General features: G+C 38.2%; 1 protein-coding gene across 5 annotated transcripts in view; it reads left to right on the top strand.

The window, feature by feature from the left end:
* Positions 1-21,949, top strand: part of atad2b (ATPase family AAA domain containing 2B) — a 169,678-nt gene that overhangs the window by 90,392 nt on the left and 57,337 nt on the right. For all 5 annotated transcript variants that reach the window (XM_078541574.1, XM_078541576.1, XM_078541572.1 and 2 more), the window contains exons 12-20: positions 1,806-1,980; positions 2,087-2,175; positions 3,637-3,796; positions 6,068-6,158; positions 10,643-10,954; positions 14,228-14,369; positions 19,050-19,236; positions 19,357-19,542; positions 20,658-20,793. In XM_078541574.1, coding sequence (XP_078397700.1) covers positions 1,806-1,980; positions 2,087-2,175; positions 3,637-3,796; positions 6,068-6,158; positions 10,643-10,954; positions 14,228-14,369; positions 19,050-19,236; positions 19,357-19,542; positions 20,658-20,793 — 1,478 coding nt within the window. The remainder of the gene's footprint in view (positions 1-1,805; positions 1,981-2,086; positions 2,176-3,636; positions 3,797-6,067; positions 6,159-10,642; positions 10,955-14,227; positions 14,370-19,049; positions 19,237-19,356; positions 19,543-20,657; positions 20,794-21,949) is intronic.

Below are 21,949 nucleotides of genomic sequence, written 5' to 3'. Positions count from 1 at the left end.
AATGTCACTGGACTAGAGGCCCAGGCTCTGGTTTTGAATCCTACCATGGCAGTTGGTGGAATGTAGAATCCAATAATACCTGGAATTGAAAGCTAGTCTCAGTGATGGTGACATCGATTGTTTCTGCCCTTTAGGGCAGAAAATCTGCCATCCTGGTCTGGATTATATATATATATATATATATATATTTTATTAATGGGATGTGGGCGTCAGTATTTATTGCCCTTGTTTAGAGGGCATTTAAGCATCAACCACATTGCTGTGGATCTGGAGTCACATGTAGGCCAGACCAGGTAAAGGACATTAGTGAACCAGATGGGTTTTTATGACAATTGGCAATGGTTTCACGGTCATCATTAGACTTTTAATTCCAGAGTTTTATTGGATTCAAATTCCACCATCTGCCATGGTTGGATGGATTAGAATCTGGGTCCCCAGGGCGTTACCCCTGGGTTTCTGGATTACCAGCCTAGTGACAATACCACAATGCCATCGCCTCCCCATATGTGATTCCAGATCCATAGTAATATAGTTGACTCTTAACTGCCCTCTCAAATGGCCTCGCAAGCTACTCAGCAGTTAGGGATGGGCAACAAATGTTGGCCTTGATAGCAATACCTAATCCCCGTGAAAGAATAAAAAACTACATACGGTAGCTAAATTTGCTGATGACACAAAGATAGGTAGGAAAGTAAGTTGTCAAGTAGTGGGGAAATATGAACTTGTCCACTTTGGCAGGAAGAATGGAAAAGCAGTATATATAAATAACGAGAGACTGCAGAATTATGTGGCACAGAGGGGCCAACGTTTCCTGCAATATGAATCACAAGATGTTAGGTGCAGGTGCAGCAAGTGATTAGGAATGCAAATGGATGTTGACATTTATTGCAAGGGGAATCGAGTATCAAAATAGGGAAGTGTTACTACAGCCATACAGGGCCTTAGTTAACCGCGTCTGGAGGACTGTGTACAGTTTTGGTCTCCTGACTTAAAGGATATAATTGCATTATCAGCAGCTCAAAAAACGTTCACTGGACTGATTCCTAGGATGAAGGGCTTAGTTTATGAGGAAAGATTGACCAAGAAGAATGAGAGGTGATCTTATTGAGACATTTCAGACCCTGACAAGACTTAACAGGATGGATGCTGAGAGGATGCTTCCCCTTATGGGGGAGTCTAGAACTAGGGGACATGTTTAAAAATAAGCGATCTCCATTTAAGACTGAAATGAGAATTTATTTTTTCTCTTGAAGGTTGTTTTCTGTTGAAGTTTCTTGCCTAGAGAGGATTGGTGGCTGAGTCATTGAATATATTCAAGGCTGAGTTAAATTTTTGATTGACATGGGAGTCAAAATTATGGGGGCAGACAGGAAAATGGATTTGAGGCCAGAATCAGATGAGCTAAGATCTTATTGATTGGTGGGGCAGGCTCAAAGCAACGGATGGCCTACTCTTGATTCTTATGTTCTTGTGCTAAGTTTCAGTCTTGGCTCAACGGTTGCACTCTTACCTCTGAGTCAGAGGGACCTGAATTCAAGCTCCACTTCAGAGACCTGAGCGCATTATCTAGGTTGACACTTTCATGCAGTACTGAGGATGTTCTGCACTGCCTTTCGGATGGAGTTCCTGGCTGACTTTTCAGGGGCAAGAAATAGATCCCATGGAAGGGAGAGGAGGGAAATGGACAGTGTAGCCCAGAACTACTTTGGCCTCATGAATTTCAAAATCAGAAGTAAATATTTAAAATATATTTGGAACTCTGATGTACAATTATGAATTATTTTCTTTATCATTGGATGATACAGGGGTTGTTTATTCTATGGACCGCCTGGAACCGGCAAAACCTTGGTAGCTAGAGCCCTGGCTAACGAATGCAGTGTAGGAGACAAGAAAGTTTCATTCTTCATGCGGAAAGGTGCAGATTGTCTAAGCAAATGGGTAGGGGAGTCTGAACGACAACTTAGGCTCCTGTTTGATCAGGTAAAGAAAGCAAGTAGCAACATATTTCCCATTTTCTTTGAATGCACAGTTGTAATTCTTATATATAATTTGTATGTATTATTCACAATATTTGATTTTTTTGCAGGCTTACTTAATGCGACCCTCCATTATATTTTTTGATGAAATTGATGGTCTAGCGCCAGTTCGTTCCAGCAGACAAGATCAAATTCATAGGTATAGTTTTCTGAATTCTGCAGTAACTAATTAAACTGTAATGGAGCTTTTAAACATGTAGAATTATCAGATGAGAAAGAAAAGCTATAATTATGAGGGGAAGAAACTGTAGTGCTTTCTATGTGTAGGATCATCTTGAATACTTTTTTTTTCAATGCATTTTCAATGTTGCTACACAGCCTCCAGAGCAATTCTTCCTCCAGTGTTGATGAAAAGGTCAAGAAAACTAATTGTTGAACATATCTCAGTTTAATCTTTTTTTCTGTGTGTCTGCTATTCACTAATTTCTACAATATCTGATAGAATTTTTCTAACTACTTACTGCTCAGCCACCATGAAATTATCTCATTTGACTTTATCTAATAGTTCAGTGCTCACTTAACACATACCAAGTTGGAATCCCATCTGTACCAGAAAGTTGCTGATTCAGATTGAATGTTAAACTTAACATCAAATTATTTGGGAATTTTTAGCCATCTGGTTGTGGGGTGGAGGTAGCATTATCAAGTCAGCCACTTGATTACATTAAATAAGTTAATTTTCTGATTGAATAAATTGTTGGCCACAGTGTACCTAGATTGTCAAGTCAATTAGAGCAATAGATTCTTCTACATTGCCTTATTTGAGAGGCTTGATATTTTCTGATGGATAAAGTAGCAAAGGTTTAAGCGGAATACATTTGTATAGGGAGTGTATTTGTGAATTCGGCTGCAGCATGTTTCGTAATGAATTATTTAGCTTTGTCAGGCTGAGAAACATCTAGGTTACCCTGTTTGTTTTCTGCCCTTCAGCTGTTTTGCTCATGCAGTCATTGGCACCTTTGATAATTGATCTTGATCTTTGAAACAGATCTCTTGTAGAATTTATCAAACTATTTTTGAAAGTCCAAGTATACCATGTTTAGTGTATTTTTTTTATAAACTTAATCATTTAACAAATTGGATTAAACAAGTAAAGCATTATTTGCACTTTACAAATCTTTAACAGTACCACAAAATATTTTTATTTCCATGCTGAGGATAAAATGAAGCTTTTTCATTAAGAATCGGTATGACACTTTTCAAACAAAATACTTGAATCAAGACAGAGTCTTTTTCAATTCCTCCCAGGTTTCACTTATATCAGTCTGGAAGTACCAAGCTTGAACTGTTTGTCCTGAGTGAGTTCTTCTTGGTCAGGCAAATAAAATAAATTTAGCTAGAACTGTTCTCTTTATAAGAAGAGATGTTGCCACATAAACCCTTCAATACTTCAATCAGACTTTGTTTAAATTTCCTCTTTTGGATTCACTTTGAAAGTTGATACGTTAGAAATCTAAAGTTTATGTTAATATTTTATCTGAACGCTGCCTTGTTACTCAAGTAAATGGCTTATTTGTGTACTAAAAGTTAATAATATGTTCTGGTTATTTATACTTGCAGTATATCAATGAAAAAAAGTTAACTATTATTTCTTTATCAGCTCAATAGTGTCTACGTTGCTGGCACTGATGGATGGACTGGACAATAGAGGGGAAGTAGTTATAATTGGTGCTACAAATAGACTTGATTCCATTGACCCTGCGCTCAGGAGACCCGGTCGTTTTGACAGGGAATTCCTTTTTAACCTGCCTGATAAAAAGGTATATTGGAAAAGTTTTAACATCCTATTTCCTTCCTGAAGCTTTATATTGTAGCTTTCCTATGGCTGATGGATAATGTCTGAGATGGATTGTGATTTTTGCTGCTTCATGTGGTCCCTCAGCAGTTTCAGTAAAACATTGACTCTGTTGTTGCTGCAATACAGCATGTTTAATGAAGCAATATCAATCACATCAATGATGTAAGGTAAAATATTAATGGACATTACTGATGATAAAATATAAATGTCTCATTTATAATGCTGCTTGGTTTTCTATGTTGGTCCAGCATTTCCACAGGAATTTATAGTGGTAAATGTTGGCAGGAAGTGCACAAAAGAAGCAAGAGTAATAGAAGCAAAATAACTTTGTTTTTCCACTCCAAACCCTCCTTTAAATGTAATATTTTTTTTAACTTTACTGCCCCAATTTACAGTGTATTTACATAGAACATACAGCACATAAACAGGCCATTTGGTCCAAAAGTCTATGCCTGTGCTTTATGCCCCTCTTGAACCACCCTTCCTACCACCCCCCCACCCACCCACTTCATCTAACCCTGCCAACATATCTTCTTCTCCTTTCTCTCTCAGGTACCTATCTAGCTTTAGCTTAAATGCATCTATGCTATCCACTTCAGTTACTCCATCTGGCAGAGCAAGTTCCACAATATAACCACACTCTGGGTAAAGAGTATTTTTCCTGACTTCCCCATAAGCACCTCAGGACATTTCTCTATGTTAAAAGCACTACATAAATACAAGTTGTTGTTGTTTGGATTTATTAGTGACTATCTAATATTTATATATCCTGATTTTGGACTGCTCACAAGTGAAAAGATCTTCTCTATGGATACCCTATCAAATCCTTTCATAATTTTAAAGACCCTCATTGGGTCACACCTTGGCATTTTCTAGAGAGAAGAGTTCCAACCTGCTCAATCTGCCCTGATTCCAGTTCTGATATCATCCTTGTAAATCATCGCACCTTTTTCAGTTCCTCTATATCATTTTCGTAATGTGGAGATTAGAACTGTGCACAGTACTTCAAGCGTGGTTAAATTAAAGTTCTGTGCATGTGTAACTTAACTCCTCTGCCTTTCAGTACCATTCTACAAATGAATCCCAGTATTTTATGTTGCATTTTTATAGCCTTACTAACCTCTACTCCTGCTTATAATTTGTGTATCAGTACCCCTATGTGCCTTTGCTCCTCTTCCTCCATTTGGACCCTAGCTTTGCAAAATGTCATGGAGTAATTTGGGCACTAAAGGAGATCATTGCTTATTGAGTCCTTACAGGATTTTGTAACTTTCATTTTTCTCCTACCAAAATGCACCACTGTAAACTTACTTAAGGTGGAGTTTTTCCATTATCCTTTGACTAAACCATTTATTTTCCTAATTATAAAATATACTTTTTGATTCATTTTTTTTCTCCACACTAAATTAGAAATTTTTATTGATGCTATTTTTGATGTAGCCTGCACTCAAGTCTCCAATAATGAGGACCATGAACAGATGGTCATCCATCTTGGTCCAGACCTAACTGGATGGCATCAAAAACTGAGCTCAGTATCAAAAGTGACTCATAAACATCTGATGTGTAAATTTCTCAGTGTAAATTTCTCTCCCTTTCCCCAACTCTAATGAAAATCCTGAACAATGCCAATTGGCTCTGACATTTAAATTTCATTTGCTTACGTTATATATCATGCTGCAGGGGCAAGGGAGGATGAGGAATAAAAGTATTTTGTTTAATTCCTCCTGTGCTTACTTCATCATTTGGTGTTTCTAAATTTTCTCTGGTTGTCATGTTACTAAGATTATGATGTGCAACTACTAAGTGTGCACCAGAAGAGGAGTGAGCAGTGTATCTCCAATGATCTATCTCTCATAGAAACTGTAAATTCTAACAATTAATGTTCATGTGAAATTACCAACACTGGGACTAAGGCAGAACTCAATCCCTAGGCGCTGGAGAGAGGTGCTCTTCTCGAGGGGAAAGTCCTTGCAGGAATTTCTATTACTAAATAATTCATTTTGTGCATATAAATTCTAAATTATTGAAGATATGTTTTGTTAAAAACTTTCTTTTTATTTGAGTGTATCATCCTTTTACTGAAAAAGCAAAATAATGGCTGAAAACATTTTTAACATACTGATTTTTGAATGAATGTTGTTTTAAAATTATGATTCCAAATTTGTTCCATTTTGCAGTGTTATGGGAGCAAAAATACTAAGGCTGCATCTGGTTATTTTTGTTAACCGTTTAGGCACGAAAGCACATATTTCAGATACATACCAGAGACTGGAATCCAAAACTGTTGCAGGGTTTCCTTGATGAGTTAGCTGAAAAATGTGTAGGTGAGTATTTAACTTAATATAAACACATTTTAAAAGTATTTTATTATTGTATATTGAAATTTATGATTACTTTGGACGATGATTGCTTGAGCAGCTGCGTTGCACTATTAAATATATTGAAGGGAGATGAGCTGAAGTATGGTTGATTCTAGTTCGATGAGTGGTGGCTGTTTAGCTTATACTGAACATGCAAGTGCTTACTTTTTAGCTAGATTAGCTTCAACCAAATTTTGAGTCTATTACATATCAGTAAGTGTGTTAAGGTGTATGGTATTTTGTTCCTTATGCCTTTTCAATTTTTAGAGATGAGATTTTTGTTTTCTCAGCATTAATAAAATACCAATTTTTAAAAATTCTTTCTCTGGATATGAATGTTACTGGCAAGTCAGGTATTTATTGTCCATCCCTAGTTTACCTGAAGTGGTGGTGAGTTGCTTTCTTGAACCGCTGCAGTATATTTGATAAGGTGTTGCCACATAGCCATCAGTTAAGTAGGGAGTTTCAGGATCTTGACTCATAATGCAGGAGACGTGACAATTTGCTGACACCAAAGATCTATTTATACTGCAAGATTGGTCTTGTTTTAGCAGTCTAGAGGACTGCTCTCTTATATTTACACTGCACTTACTTTGCAGCTCTCCCACTCAACCTGCAACTCTGAATTGCACATGTGGTGTGCAATTATAATGACAAATTTACTGCATATTCGCAGCATAAGCGCATTGTCTGTTGCTGATGCCACAACACACTAAATGTCTGACTCGATAAAGAATTATCATGATCCAGCCAATGATATCATGCTGTAATATAATGGCAACAGCAGGCTTTGTGGAGTTTTGCACTTGCTAAAACAGTGTTTTTGGTGACCAGAGTTAGACTCAGGACAGGTGCTCAGACCCAGTGAAAAAAGAAATCTTCATGGCCATTGACCTCACACAATCTGGTTGGCTATAGGGGTCCCAGACTATGGGAACCTGCATCTGCGTATGGAGAACCACATAATAGAAGTATAACGATGTTAGTTAATTGACTTGACAGGGTGGATGCTGAAAGGATGTTTCCCCTTGTGGGAGAGATTAGAACTAGGGGGCACAGTTTAAAAATAAGGGGTCTCCCATTTATGACTTATGAGAAGAAATCTTTTCTGAGGGTCGTGAATCTTTGGAACTCTCTTCCACGGAGAGCAGTGGAGGCAGGGTCATTGAATATTTTTAAGACAGAGGTAGATAACCATTGACAGCATTGTTAGTCAAGAATCTATCGGGGGTAGGTGGAATGTGGAGCTGAGGCTGCAATCAAATCAGCTATGATCTTATTGAATGGCAGAGCAGGCTTAAGGGGCTCAATGGCCTACTCCTGTTCCTAATTTGTATGTTCATAAGTATGACTACAGATTCATTTTATCCATGGTACAAATCCTTCAAAGCCTCAGCCTTGGTCAATTGCATTTGGTATTGCCGCCGAATCCCATACATATATGTGCTGCTCAGTGTGCTTAAGTACACAACCTGTCCGAATTCAAATATAGGCTAATAGAGTACAACTTCCTTTCTATAGTTTATGGCATAAGTGTACATTATTTATGCTTTAGCAGCCACTTGCTACCATAGGATTGTAAGAAATAGGAGCAGGAGTAGGTCATTTGACCCCTCGAGCTTGCTCTGCCTTTCAGTAAGATCATGACTGATCTGATTGTGACCTTAACTCAACTTTCCTGACTATCTCCCATAACCCTTGACTTCCTTGTAGATCAAAAACCTGTCTAACTCAACCTTGAATATATTCAATGACCTAGCCTCCACTGCTCTCTATGGAAGAGAATTCCAAAGACTAACGACCTAAGAGAAGAAATTCCTCCTCATTTCTGTCTTAAATGGGAGACCTCTCATTTTTAAACTGTGCCCAATAGTCCTAGATTTACCCCACAAGGGGAAACATCCTCTCAGGATCTATCCCTTCAAGCCCCCTCAGACCCTTATATTTCAATAAGATCACCTCTCATTGGAGCATAGAATGAGTAGGTCCAACCTGCTCAATCTGCAGTGAATAATTTTGAGACCAGTATTAGAGGGCACCATGGTCTTTTTGAATAGTAGAGGCGTATTGATAAATGAGCCCCAAAATGGTTTTGCTCAAGTAGAGAATGTTGGTCATTGATTCTACATCTATGTATTTTGGATTGTAAACTGGTAAACATTTGAAAGCTGCTGTTTAATGATCATGTTGACCACGCAACAGTCCTTTCAAAACCTCATATCGATTGAAGGAAGTTTACTGCAAGGTAAGGAAAAAAAAATGCAAATGTGGGGCATACATCGCAAAACCTTGAACATCTAAAAAGAGAACAGCTGGGGTAGTAGTTAGGATGGAGATACTTATCAGGATTGAAAACCAGACGATCATTCTGTGCATAAAATTTAACCAAGCGGTTTTCTTTTTGGTTATGAACAGGTCACCCGTGTATTTCATGTTCTTATTAGATTTCCTACATTGGCTTTTTTCTAACTAGAGTGTTGAAGCAATTCTCCCTGCCTTATACCATGCTGATTCTTTGCTCAGACGCTGTACCTGCAGCTTCTGCCAATGTTGCCTTTGAATTAGCTGCTGAGAGCTAGGCAAAAAAGACATGATTGATGAGATCAGAAGTTCTCTTGAAATACTGAAGTTAATCCGAAACCCTCAATTCCCTGCCCGCCCCCCCCACCCCACCCCGATTCAATTTGTCTTGTAGTCAAAAAAGGCTGCATTCAGTGTGTACTGCAAAATATTTGAGCAACATGACTGAGTAATAAACAGGATATATTATAATGGCTGGCTGTGCTTAAAGTTAATAAGTCACCAGGACTGAATTGTATACCATCTGAGGATGCTAACAAAAGTAAGGGTGGAAATTATAGGGGTCCAGGCCATTAAATTTCGACCCCCCCCCCCCCCCCCCCCGCCTTAGATATAGGGGTAATGCCAGAGGACCAGAGAGTTGCACATGTTACTCCCTTTCTCAAAAAAAGGCGTAAGGATGAACCTAGCAACTACAGGCCAGTTAGTTTAATTTCGCTGAAAGAAAAGCTTTTAGAAATGATAATCAGTACCAAAATTTATAGTCGCTTAGAAAAGTATGGCTTAATTAAGAAAAGCCAGCATGGATTTGTTAAAGGCAGATTGTTTTTTTAACTCACTTGATTTAAGGACTGATGAAGGTAACATGGTTGATTTGTGTATATTACTTCCTGAAGGTGTTTGATAAAGTGTCACTTAACAGGTTTGACAGCAAAGTTGATTCCCATGGAATAAAGGGGACTGGCAGCATGTATATTGAACTGGCTAAGTAAAAAGAAACAGAATATTGGTGAACAGTTATTTTTCGGATTGGGGGAAGGTGTTCTCCAGGGGTCGATCCTCAGATCACTGCTTTTCTCAACATATATATTAATGACCTAGACTTGGGTATACAGGGCACAATTTCAAAATTTGCAGATGATACAAAACATGGAAGTATTGTGAACTGTAATGAGGACAGTGATCGATTTCAAAAGGACATAGACAGGCTGATGAAATAGGTGGAGCGATGAAATTTAATGCATGGAAGTGTAAAGTGATATATTTTGATCAGAAGAATGAGGAGAGGCAATATAAAATAGAGTACAATTCTAAAGGGGATGCATGAACAGAGAGACCTGGAGGTATGTGTGCTCAAATCATTGAAGATGGCAGGGCAGGTTGAGAAGGTGATTTAAAAAGCATAGGGGATCCTGGGGTCTAGAAATAGGGGCAGAGAGCACAAAAGCAAGGATGTTATGAGAAATGTAAAACACCGGCTTGGTCTCAACTGGAGTATTGTGCCCAACTCTGGGCACTGCACTTTTAGGAAGGATGTGAAGACTCTATAGAGAATATACAAGAATGGTCCCAGGAATGGGGGACTTCATGGATTGTTACATGGATAGATTGGCAAAGCTGAAATTGCTCTCCTTAGAGACAAGAAGGCCATTAGTAGATTTAAAATGGGATTCAAAATCATGAGGGGCTTAGGCAGTGTAATAGAGAAGAACTATTCCCACTGGCAGAAGGGTTGAGAATCAGAGTATACCAATTTAAGGAGGATGGCAAAAGAACAAAAGGCAATATATGGGGGAAAAGAATTACGCAATGAGTAATTAGGATTTGGAATGCACTGCCTGAATGTGGTGGAGGTAGGTTCAGTTGAGGCTTTCAAAAGGGAATTGGATAAGCATCTGAAGAGAGGAAAAGGGTGGGATAATGGGGGCTAAATGAATTGCTCTTGCAGAGAGCTGACATGGATACGATGGGTCAAATGGCCACCTTTTGTGCATAGCCATTCAATAATTGTGATACTACAGATTTAATTCACAATCCATGAATAAAGTAAATCTTTTGCATTTTAGAGCAGCAGTACTATTTTAATTTTGAATTGTTGTCACATAAATTAATTGCTTTGATATTTAAGAATTTTCTATTTTTTTAAGGCTACTGTGGGGCTGATATTAAAGCACTTTGCACTGAGGCAGCCTTGTTTGCCCTTCGCCGACGCTATCCTCAGATTTATGCAACTAGTCAGAAGCTGCAGCTAGATGTCTCGTCTATTGTTATAAGTGCACAGGACTTCTACCTTGCCATGCAGAACATCGTGCCTGCTTCACAACGAGCTGTGACCTCTTCAGGAGAAGCGCTATCGCACATCATTAGGCCTCTGCTGGAAAATGTCTTTACAAGCATTCTAATTGCTTTGTACAAGGTTTTTCCTCACGCTGAACAGACACCGAATGACAGCAAAGATGGTCTGTATATATTATAAATTTTATACTTTATAACTGTCATATAATTGCTGTATTAATCAAATGACTAGTATATTTTGTGATGAAGGGCCATCTGATGTTCCATAAAATAATGGTACAAAATAAAAACTTTAATACTTCAAACTGCACACTGCTGTACAAAACATTCATGAGCAGGATTCTTCAGTTGGCGTGCGGGGGTGGGCCTGATGCGTAAAATGACGCGCGATGACATTGGGCGTGCGTCCCGACGTCATCACGCAGTCCCGCGATATTTTGTTTGGCGGGCGTGCACCGTAGTTGTCTGCACGCCCGTCAAAATGTAAACGGCTTATTAAGGCCATTAACAAAGTATTTGATATAATTGTAGGTTAAGGTTAATCTTAATGTTGACAGGCGGGAGAAAAGGCCAAGCGGCCTTTGTGTTTTTAAGGAAACCTCATCCATGAGCGGGATGAGGTTTCCTAAATCTTTTATGAAATAAATTTTAAAAATTTCCTAAATATAAAAACATCTCCCATCTTGTGACACAATCACATGAGGGAACATGTTTAAATAAATTTTTAATCCTTTTATTTAATTATTTCAATGTCGATTCAGTCTCCCCGAGGCTGCTCCATTCCCCAGGGAAATTGAAGCGCTCTTTTGAGCATGCGCGAAAGAGCACTTGGCCCCGACTCTCCCTCTTCCCCCCACCCGCACAGGTAGCGCTGAGCACTATGGCTCACGTATTGCGCTGGGCGGGCCTTAATTGGCCTGCCCACATAAAATGGCGGCACGGAGCTGATTGCTGATGGCGATTGGCTCCGCCGAGCCCGCCCACAGCCTGAAAAGTTCAGGCCCATGATTTGGAGCACTGGAAAGGATGGCATAGGTTCCTCTATTTGTTGGCAAATAGTCAAGTTATACTACATGCGTAGTCATGTGGCCAGTGTACTTCAAAACATATTTCCCATGTCATAACCTCCAGGCTTAAGTCATGCATTATAAGATTAATAATGCAATTAATTTAACTGAATATACCTGACATGGGTTTATTCTAGAGTATTTTCATTTTTAAATATTCTGTGGAGGTTAAGTTAACTCTGACTTTCATCTTTAAATGGCATTGGAAAATCTCAGCATCAAAAATTGGGCTAAACAAAACTTGCTGTTTTGATTGTGAACTATGACCAGTACTTCTCAGGAAATTCGAGTCATGAATCCAATCTTGTAATTTTCAGATGACATTTTTTAATTGCATTTACTCTTGTTGATTGAATGCCATTGATTGGATTATTTTGTAATTTGTTTAGCAATCAGTAATATTCTACATATCATTATGGTATTGCTGAAAAAAGAGACATGTCGAAGCTTTTCGTCTTGTACACATCAGAAGACTTCGCAAGAATACCAATATAAGACAACAATTTATACTGTATGTGAAGAGAGTGCTGATTGGTTGGCAAGTGGACTCTGGTAGAGGCATTGCCATGGAGAATGCATCAATTGATGGTGACTGATAGTTAACTGCCCAGCATTGTTTGAAATTTAAACCAGGTAGTTTGACCCTGATTGGTCAAGGCATTACCCTGAGGAATGTGCGCCTGATTCAGCTAAACAAAATAAGTGACAGCCATTCGCTGACTCATTCCTTAGGGCAGTGCTGTGACCAATCAGGGTCAAGCTGCCTCGTTTAAATTTCAAACAATGCTTGGCAGTTAACTATCATCCACCATCAATTGGTGCATTCTCCATGGGAATGCTTCACCAGAGTCCACTTGTCAACCAATCAGCACTCTCTTCACATCCAGTATAAATTATTGTTTTCTCCTTACCTTGCTATTCTTGCGAAGTGTCCTGAATAGTGCAAGACAAAAAGCTTTGACGTCTCTTTTTTTCAGTAATGCTCAAGTTCTGCACTACCAAATGACTATATCATTACAGTGCTGTTTAATATTTGTATTTTTAAATTGTAGTTATTTTATTAGTTTTGTTTTTGTGTGGATATATTTTTCTTTATCAAAGTGGAAATAATATATTCCAGTTTGGTGCACTTGGGCTAGGCTCTAAAATTCTTCAAATTCTTGCAGTAGGTAAATAAAATAATTTGGCAGTCTTAATCTGTTCATATTATCCAACAGAATATATTTTTCTTATGAATGAAGAAATACCCAGCAGAACAAAATAATATCTAACAGAATATATATAATGTATAAATTATATTATGTAGGGCCTGGTTTATTTCCAGTGGCAACCTTTCTATCTCAATCTCCATACAACTGAAAGGAGTGCCAAAATCATATGATCTATAATGTTACTGGAACAGTTGGTGCGTTTGTATCTTCTCCATCACTTCCTGGAGGGAATATCTGGGTTCCATTTGACAACTGCCTACAGTTATAAATTTAAAATTAGGAGTTCACTGTGTATAAAATCATAGGTATAGATCTTTATGGTGCAGAGCATTGGAATTCAAAGAAGGGACTACTTGAGATTATAAGCCTGAATGATTGTTAGTTACGTTGCAAAAAATGCCTCAGCAGAAATACTACAAATGACTGAGTTTCTCTCTAAATGTAATTTTTATACTTGAAGATTTATAAGAAGCTTTTTTTACATGACGCATTTTGTAAAAAGGTGAAATAAAAATAGCAGCCCCAAAGTAAGTTTTGAATTTCTAAATAATTATTTTTGTGCTATTGTTTCCTATTTGTCATTTCTGGAATATTTTAACCTTTATTCTTTGTTCCAAAACTTGGTTAACACATTCATTATTTAAAATATTTTTAAAGGTGTATTTTAGGAACTTGCTTATAGTATGCCATTTACCCGCCCTGTATTTAACTGATGTTAATGGTAATTCCACTAAGTCACTAATTTAGGTTGCATTTCACAATTGAAATATCTGTAATTGGTGATGCATAGATTTTGCTAACATTACAGAGAAGCTTCTCAAAGATAATGATTAAGACTTTAAGTTAACACAATGGTTATACTTTTTGGATGGTGAGTTTCTAAATATAGTAGTTGACTGAATGGAAATAATAACACCATGTTTAGTCTAACGTGATAAAACAAAGAAGATTTGTAAAGTTTTAATTCCTACTTAACAATGGTATTTACAAATTTAAGAAAGCCAATGTTTTGAAAACTTTAGAAGGCTAAAAGTTTACTGAAGGGTAAACATTTGAGATATCCATGTACTTTGAACAGTTTTTACCTGTGTTGCATTTTATTAGATAGCCTTAAAATAGAGTCACTCTCCATTACATTTATACTTGATTGCTTTGTCAGATGGTGTGAACCACATTCTGGAAGATTACATCCCCAGTGATGATGAGGTTGAACCAGCAATTTTTGACAGTAATTCTTCATTGGGATCACCAAAGAAACAACCACCAGCTGCTAAACATAAGCCCTTTATGCACTTCTCCATGTAAGTAATTGCATATAATAATGTATTGAATGTCATTGTTCAGATTGTTGATTGGATATCTATTACAGTTAAAGCAAATTCAACATAATTAATATTTATCCTATCTGAAAAGCTTGCTTGAAAAGCTTATTTTTGGCACAGTGGTAAAAAAGGTAAAATTCTAATGGGCGGAAGAGATGAAAATTGGTATTTATACCATGCATGTTGATTTTAATAAGTATTTTAATTCTCCCAAAATGTTCTGTGAATTGTATGCCAATTTACCAAAAGACATTTTACCTTAATTTATTTTTATATTTGTCCGTGGGATGCGAGGCCAGCATTTGTTGCCCATCCCTAATTACCTTTGAGAAGGTGGTGAAGAGCAGCTGCCTTGAACTGCTACAGTCCATGTGCTGTGGGTACAGCTGTTAGGAAGGGACTTCTAAGTTTTTGACAGCAACCGTTTAGGAACACTGATATAGTTCTAAGTCAGGGCAATGTGGCTTGGAAGGAAAAATGCACATGGATGTGTTCCCATATATTTGCTGCTCTTGCTTCACTAGGCAGTAGAGGTTATGGGTTTGGAAGGGGTTGCGGAAAGATGCTTTGCATGTTGCTGCAACGTGTCTTGTAAATGGTACACACTGCTGCAATTATGTGTTGGTAGTAGAGGGAGTGAATGTTTAAAGTAGTGGATGGGTTGCCAACTAACTTAAAACATAAACCACAATTACTCGAAAAGGGCGCATAGAAATAGACAAATGAAAGGTAAGTTCAGGACAGATGTTACAAAGCAATATCTATAATAGTCTCTTGGGTAAAGTTTTGTAAGCAGAAGTAGAATTATTCAAGAAGTGATTAGATGCTGTGTTAGGGTACCATAATTTGCCATGGAAGGATACAGTAGATGGATTGAATGACTTCCCTCATCTTTACTTATCCCTGTAAAACCTTTAATCACCATGTCCTTTGTTATTTACAAACAGCCATGGCTCTTTATCCACCTGAGGGGATAGATTTAAAAAAAAGATCTCATAGTATAATTTCAAAGAGGAGAAGGGGAGAGTATTTCTATTGTCTGGTCAGCATTTAACCTGCAAACAACTTCATTTTACATTATTTGGCTATTTACCAAATTGATAGTTGTGGGACTTGCTGTGTTTCCTCGCATCACAGCATTAACCACTTTCCAGAAGTGCTTTATTGGTTGTGAAGCACTTTGGAACATACTGGGATTGTTAATGGTGCTACATACATGCAAGTTTGTTCTTTGCTAAATACATTGTAATTTCAACAGCTTGTTTTGGTTTCTTGGCATCCTTTCCATAACAAGAACGCTGGAGATGTGAGATTAGAACAGGAGTGTCTCATCTCAACGATTAAGAAATTACAAGTATAGTCTTAGTAAAATACTCTTAGCAGACTTTTAGTTATTTTTGATATTTGGTAACTTGGAAACTATCATGCCACATTTAATGTGGTTAAGACAAATGTGCAAATTCAAAATGAAGCTTTGTGTTTGTATGAGTTATAGTTGACATTACCAGACTACTTTTTAAGTTTGAATGGTAGTTATTTTACTTTTCATGAATTGTAATCATTATAGCCATTTAGATAGTTTGTGTGTAAACAAATGCACAAATTTGTTACAACCAAAAAGAATGCATTAGGGACAGAGTGTGAAAACATACAAACATACGAATTAGGAGCAGGAGTAGGCCACTCGATTCCTTGAGCCTGCTCCGCCGTTCAATAAGATCATGGCTGATCTGATTTTAACCTCAACCCCACATTCCCACCTACCCCCGATAACCTTTTATCCCCATGCTTATCAAGAGTCTATCTACCTCTGCCATAAAAATATTCAAAGTCTTTGCTTCCACCACCTTTTGAGGGAGAGAGTTCCAAAGACTCACGACTCTCTGAGAGAAAAAAATTCTCCTCACCTCTGTCTTAAATGTACGATCCCTTATTTTTACACACCCTTGTCCTAGATTCTCCCACAAGAGGAAACATCCTCTCCACATCCACTCTGTCAGACCCCTCAGGATCTTTTAAAGGTTTCAATCTTACTCTTCTAAAGTCTAGTGGATACAAGCCTAGCTTGTCCAACCTTTCATCATAAGACAGCCTCCCATTCCAGGTATTGGTCCAGTAAACCTTCTCTGAATTGCTCCCAACACATTTACATCCTTCCTTAAATAAGGAAACCAATACTGTATACAGAACTCCAGATGTGTTCTGACCAATGCCCTATATAACTGAAACATAAATTTGATACTTTTGTGCTCAATTCCTCCTGCAATAAACGATAACATTCTATTAGCTTTCCTTATTACTCACTGTACCTGCATACTAATTCATGCACTAGGACACCCAGTTTCTTTTGCATCTCAGAGCTCTGCAATTTCTCAGCATTCAGATAATAAGATTATTTTTTATTCTTCTTGCCAAAATGGACAATTTCACATTTTCCCCACATTATACTCCATTTGCCAGATCTTTTCCTACTCACTTAACCTTTCTATATACCTTTATAGCCTCCATATGTGCTCTTCACAACTTACTATCCTACCTATCTTTCTGTCATCAGCAAATTCAGCAACCATATCTTTGGTCCCTTCATCCAAGTCATTTATATAAATTGTAAAAAGTTGAGGCCCCAGCACCGATGCCTTTGGCACACCACTTGCTACATCCTGCCAACCAGAAAAAGACCCATTTATGTCTTCTGTTAGCTGGCTAACCTTCTTTCCATGCCAATTTGTGTGTACCCACTACACCATGAGATTTTATTTTCTGCAATAGCCTTTGATGTGGCACCTCATCAAATGTTTCTGGAAATCTAAGTACGGTACATCCACCAGTTCCCCTTTATCTATAGCACATGTTACTTCTTCAAAGGACCCCACTAAGTTGATTAAACATAATTTCCCGCTCAAAACCATGTTGACTCTATCTGATTACCTTGAATTTTGATGAAAGCTTCTAACATTTTCCCTATGACAGATGTAAAACATTGTACTGGATTCTAATCTGATGCATTACTATGTACTCAAAACTTTGTGGTAACTCTGACCTTCATTCTGTTGGTTTCAGCATGGCAGTTTAGGTTCTGAAGATTCGAAAATCAAAATTGTTATCGTCTACAATATAGTAGTTTTGCAGTGAATCAAAAATGATTCGTGGAGCTAATAGGAGGTTGTAACTGTGGATAAAAGCAAAGCACTGCAGATGCTGGAAATCTGAAATAAAAACAGAAAATGCTGGGACAACTCAGCAGGTCTGGCAGCATCTGTAGAGAGAGAGAAACAGAGTTAACATTTCGAGTCCGTATGGCTCTGCTTCAGAGCTAGGCTCTGTACCTGTGGAAATGTTCATCTAAGTTAAGCAGATGTGTGTTGTTTGTAATGGTTTGTTCAACTGTTCAGAACAAAGACATCTAATTATCTATGAATTGCTGGATTGTGCAACTGACTTTCCTAAAAATGTTGCAGTATGTTGCCATCTCCTGGAAGTTTTCAGTTTTGCACACTATATTCACCTTTGAAAGTAAAACAAAGCATTTGGTCGAGCTAGTCCTTCCCATTTTGAAATTTAAAGCTTATTTTAAAGATTCTGTTCCCTCCTAACAATCAGTTCTCGATGTCTTATTAACAGCACCAAAAACTATTAAGAAAAGATGTTAAAAGCATCCATAGAAGATTTTTATACTGCATTTTTAAATGTATTCTTCAGTATTGCACTTTATATTTTATTGCATGATGCTTTTCTTTGATTTTTTTTTATTGCCTTGAAGAACTAGGCTTCAAGATAGCCTCTATAACTGTTAAACCAAAGTCTCAAATAGTAATATGCAGCCACAGATAAAGGAACTTAACAGCTGTGCTACTTGTTTGAGTAATAATATTTTAACAAAGAGAAGTGCCAGCATACCATTTTTGTACATGAGTACTGGAATATTTTAGTTTTTATTGAAAAGAATATGACAGCCCATTAATTTTGTTTCACTTGTGGTACTTATCCCAGTGATATGGCTGCGATCATTAAGTTGTTAGTGGGGAGGTTGTAGGAGCACAGTGTTTTTGAACACAAAGGTAATAGTATTCTACTTTCGCCCTGGAAAATTAGCATTTTAGGTTAGTGTGCTTAAAAAACTGTATCTTGGTTATCATTCCAAGTAGTGTTGAAGGGAAATGCATCTTGTTATTGAAAGGTTTAAATGTTTAGCTCTTTAATTAGCATAAAAATGTGGAGTTGTTCCAAATTCTTTCAAAAGAAAGATTTATATAGTGCCTTTCACAAGCACAGGACATCCCAACAGCAATGACGTACTTTTGAATTGTAATCACTACTGTAATGTAGGAAACGTGGCAACCAATTTGAGCACAGCTAACTTCCACAAGCAATGTGATAATGACCAGATACTCTGTTTTTCTGGTGTTGACTAAGGAATAAATATTGGTCAGGACATGGGGATAACTTCTCTGCTCTCCTTTTTAAATAGTGTCATGAGATCTTCTACGTCCACTTGAGTGGGCAGATAGAACTGCTATTTAACATCTCATAAAAAAACAGCACCTCTGGAAGTGCAGCGCTCCCTCAGTCATCTAAAAAATTAGACTTGCTGAATACACAACACGATAATATGTGTCTGTTTGAATTGGGAAATACTCAATGGAAGATTTGTTTTTGCAGGTCAGCACATCACCAGCCAACGTCCCATCGTCCTCGGTTACTACTTTGTGGAAACAAAGGATCTGGCCAGACTTCACATCTTGCACCTGCTTTGCTTCATTCACTTGAGAAGTTCTCCGTGCATAGGTTAGATCTGCCAGCAGTGTACTCAGTTAGTGCCAAAACACCAGAGGAGTCATGTGCACAGGTGAGGATAAAGAAAATGAGGAAATCTAGTATATATGATTCATATGGCTAATTTTTAAACTAAGTGTTGCAATAAATCACTATTTGTTTTTCTCTCTCCCTTTCTTTCACTCCTTCCTAGGTTTTCCGCGAGGCACGTCGCACAGTGCCAAGTGTGGTTTATGTGCCTCACATTAAAGAGTGGTGGGATGCAGTCAGTGATACAGTGAGAGCTACTTTCTTGACTCTGCTTCAGGACATTCCACCCTTTTCCCCTATTTTAATATTGGCTACCTCCGAAACAATATATATTGAGCTGCCAGATGAGGTAGGTTATCAATTTCACTGAGCTGCATATAGAATCATAGAATAGTTACAGCACACAACGAGGCCATTCAGACTATTGTGCTCATTGCTGGCTCCCTGTAAGAGTACTCATTGTACTTGAAAACAACTTGCATAAACTGTGTCATATGATAAACGTGCGTCTAGCATTCTGCAAAAACTTATATTAAATAATCTAAGGTGTAATGAAGTTACCAAGAGCTAGGGATTTTCTTAAGTGAATTGTTCAACTTCTACAGAGAGGTGTGGGTGAGCCTCCAAGCAATAAGGTGATCGAGAATTTTTCCATTGAGAAAATGTCCTTTAGTGCCTGAATTTATTTAATTTATTACTCGACTTCAGATTTTGGGAGATGTAAAGTGATGCTGTAATTCAGGTGTGCATGCTGTATGAAATTTGTATGGCTTCACAGCAACATAAACTGTCAGTGTTTGGGTGTTTCACACAACAATAACAGTTTGACCCCAGAATGTTGTCTATATTGTGATGTAACCAAAAAGTGATGCAGTGCTTTCATAAATAAATATAGCTTTAAATAGAAGCATGGCATTAGAGGCCCATGTAAAACAAAATGTACATCTAAGGCTCCGATATATGCCTGAGCATTAAGATAATAGTGTGCTCTAATTTAAACTTCCTCGAAGCTGTATTATTTACAGTTGATGCTTTCAGTTCAAAGTACGTAGAGCAACTTGAATTCTTGTAAACTTTCTGCTAGTACTATTGATTACTGCCACAAATGCCCTTATTCACTGAGTTTCCAGTAAATAAAATTACATGCTAATGTTTTAAAATATGCACATTTATTATGAATTCAGGTTTTCAGCAGCAGTTCTGACTGTCAGAGCAAAATTTGCATTGTAACAGTGATGGATGCACGTACTGCTAATGATATATAACAAATGGGCATGAATATTTTGTTTTTTTTTCTGAATAGTAAAACTTAAATTTAATTTGCTAGGTCTTACCTGTTAATATTAACCTGCACATCTTTTGTAATTTCACATCCTATGTTTAGTGGCACAATTATCTATTTGAACTTTCAGTCTACCATAAGGACAGACATTACTTTTAATGATTTTCTTTTAAAATTTTAAGGTTAAATGCATTTTTGAAATCAATTATGGGGAAGTTATAGATTTACAGAAACCTAATGAAGATGAAAGAACAAAGTTCTTTGAAGATTTGATATTAAACCAAGCAGCAAAGCCTCCACCAAGAAAGAAGAAAGCTGGTAAGAGCCAAGACAGGAAAAAAAAAGCAATGTGCTTATTCAAATTAGATATGATACAATTATAGGTCTGACTATTTCTACAGTGGGAGTACCAATAATGCGTATATTACCCTATCATTCTTCTCAATGCATTCTTCACACACCACTTGATATTTGGTGACAGGCCACTTTTTACTAGGATTTAGATTACAAGAAAGTATGACTTCCCCTCAAGACATTTTGATACAACATCCATATGACCAATCCCACTGCTGCAGAGCATGAGCAGCTAACTTCACTGTGATGCATCATTTACTGTTATTAAATGGACCTGTCAATCTTCTCAGGAGCTGCCCAGCCTCACTGCTCCCCCCCCACCACCTCACCCTGGTAATGTTCACTTCCCCCTCTCACTCCAACAATTCTTATCCCCTCCTTCCCCCGACATTGTTCACCCCCTTCCTCACACCCCATGACAGTTTCACCCCCTACCCTTCCCGGACAATGTTCACCCCTTTCCTCAGCCCCTGACCTACTCCTTCAAACCTCAACAATGTTCACCCTCTCCCTGTCCCTTGATTATGTTCATCCTCTCCCTCCCCTGACATTGTTCACCCACTTTCTCACCCGTCCAATGTTTACACTCTTCACCCTGGCAATGCTTCCCCCCTCCCAACACTACTTATGCCCTGATAATGCTCGCTCCTCCCCCTAAACCGCCAACAGTGCTGACTCTTCCAGACGCTGAGTCGGGTGGGGTGGTGGGGTGAGTATTGTCAGGGAGGTGGTGGTTAAGTTTATCGGCACGGTATGAGGAAGGTGGGGGAGGGGTGAGCATTGCTGAAGTGGCAGGATGAACATTGCCGGAGTGTTGGGGTTGTCATTGCTGGGATAGTGGGTGAGGGTGTGGCGGGGTGGTGGGATGAGCAATGAGCAATGCCAGGGGGGTGGTGGAGGAAATCATTGCCAAGATGGGGGTGAAGGTGAGAATTGCCAGGAGGAGGGGTGGTGGGGATGAGCGTTGCCGGGAGTGAGGGTGGAGGTGAGCACTGCCTGGGGTACTGTGGGTGCTGGAGTGCTTTGACAGTCCAGCTGATTTACTTAGAGCTGCGCTCCTCATCAGGCTTACAAATGCTTGGAAAAGCTCTAAGCAAATCTGTGTAAAAACCAGAGTAAG

Source organism: Cetorhinus maximus, chromosome 5 (genome assembly GCF_964194155.1).
Source record: "Cetorhinus maximus chromosome 5, sCetMax3.hap1.1, whole genome shotgun sequence".
In the NCBI taxonomy this organism is placed as follows: Eukaryota; Metazoa; Chordata; class Chondrichthyes; order Lamniformes; family Cetorhinidae; genus Cetorhinus; species Cetorhinus maximus.
This window is presented reverse-complemented; position numbering and strand designations above follow the sequence as displayed.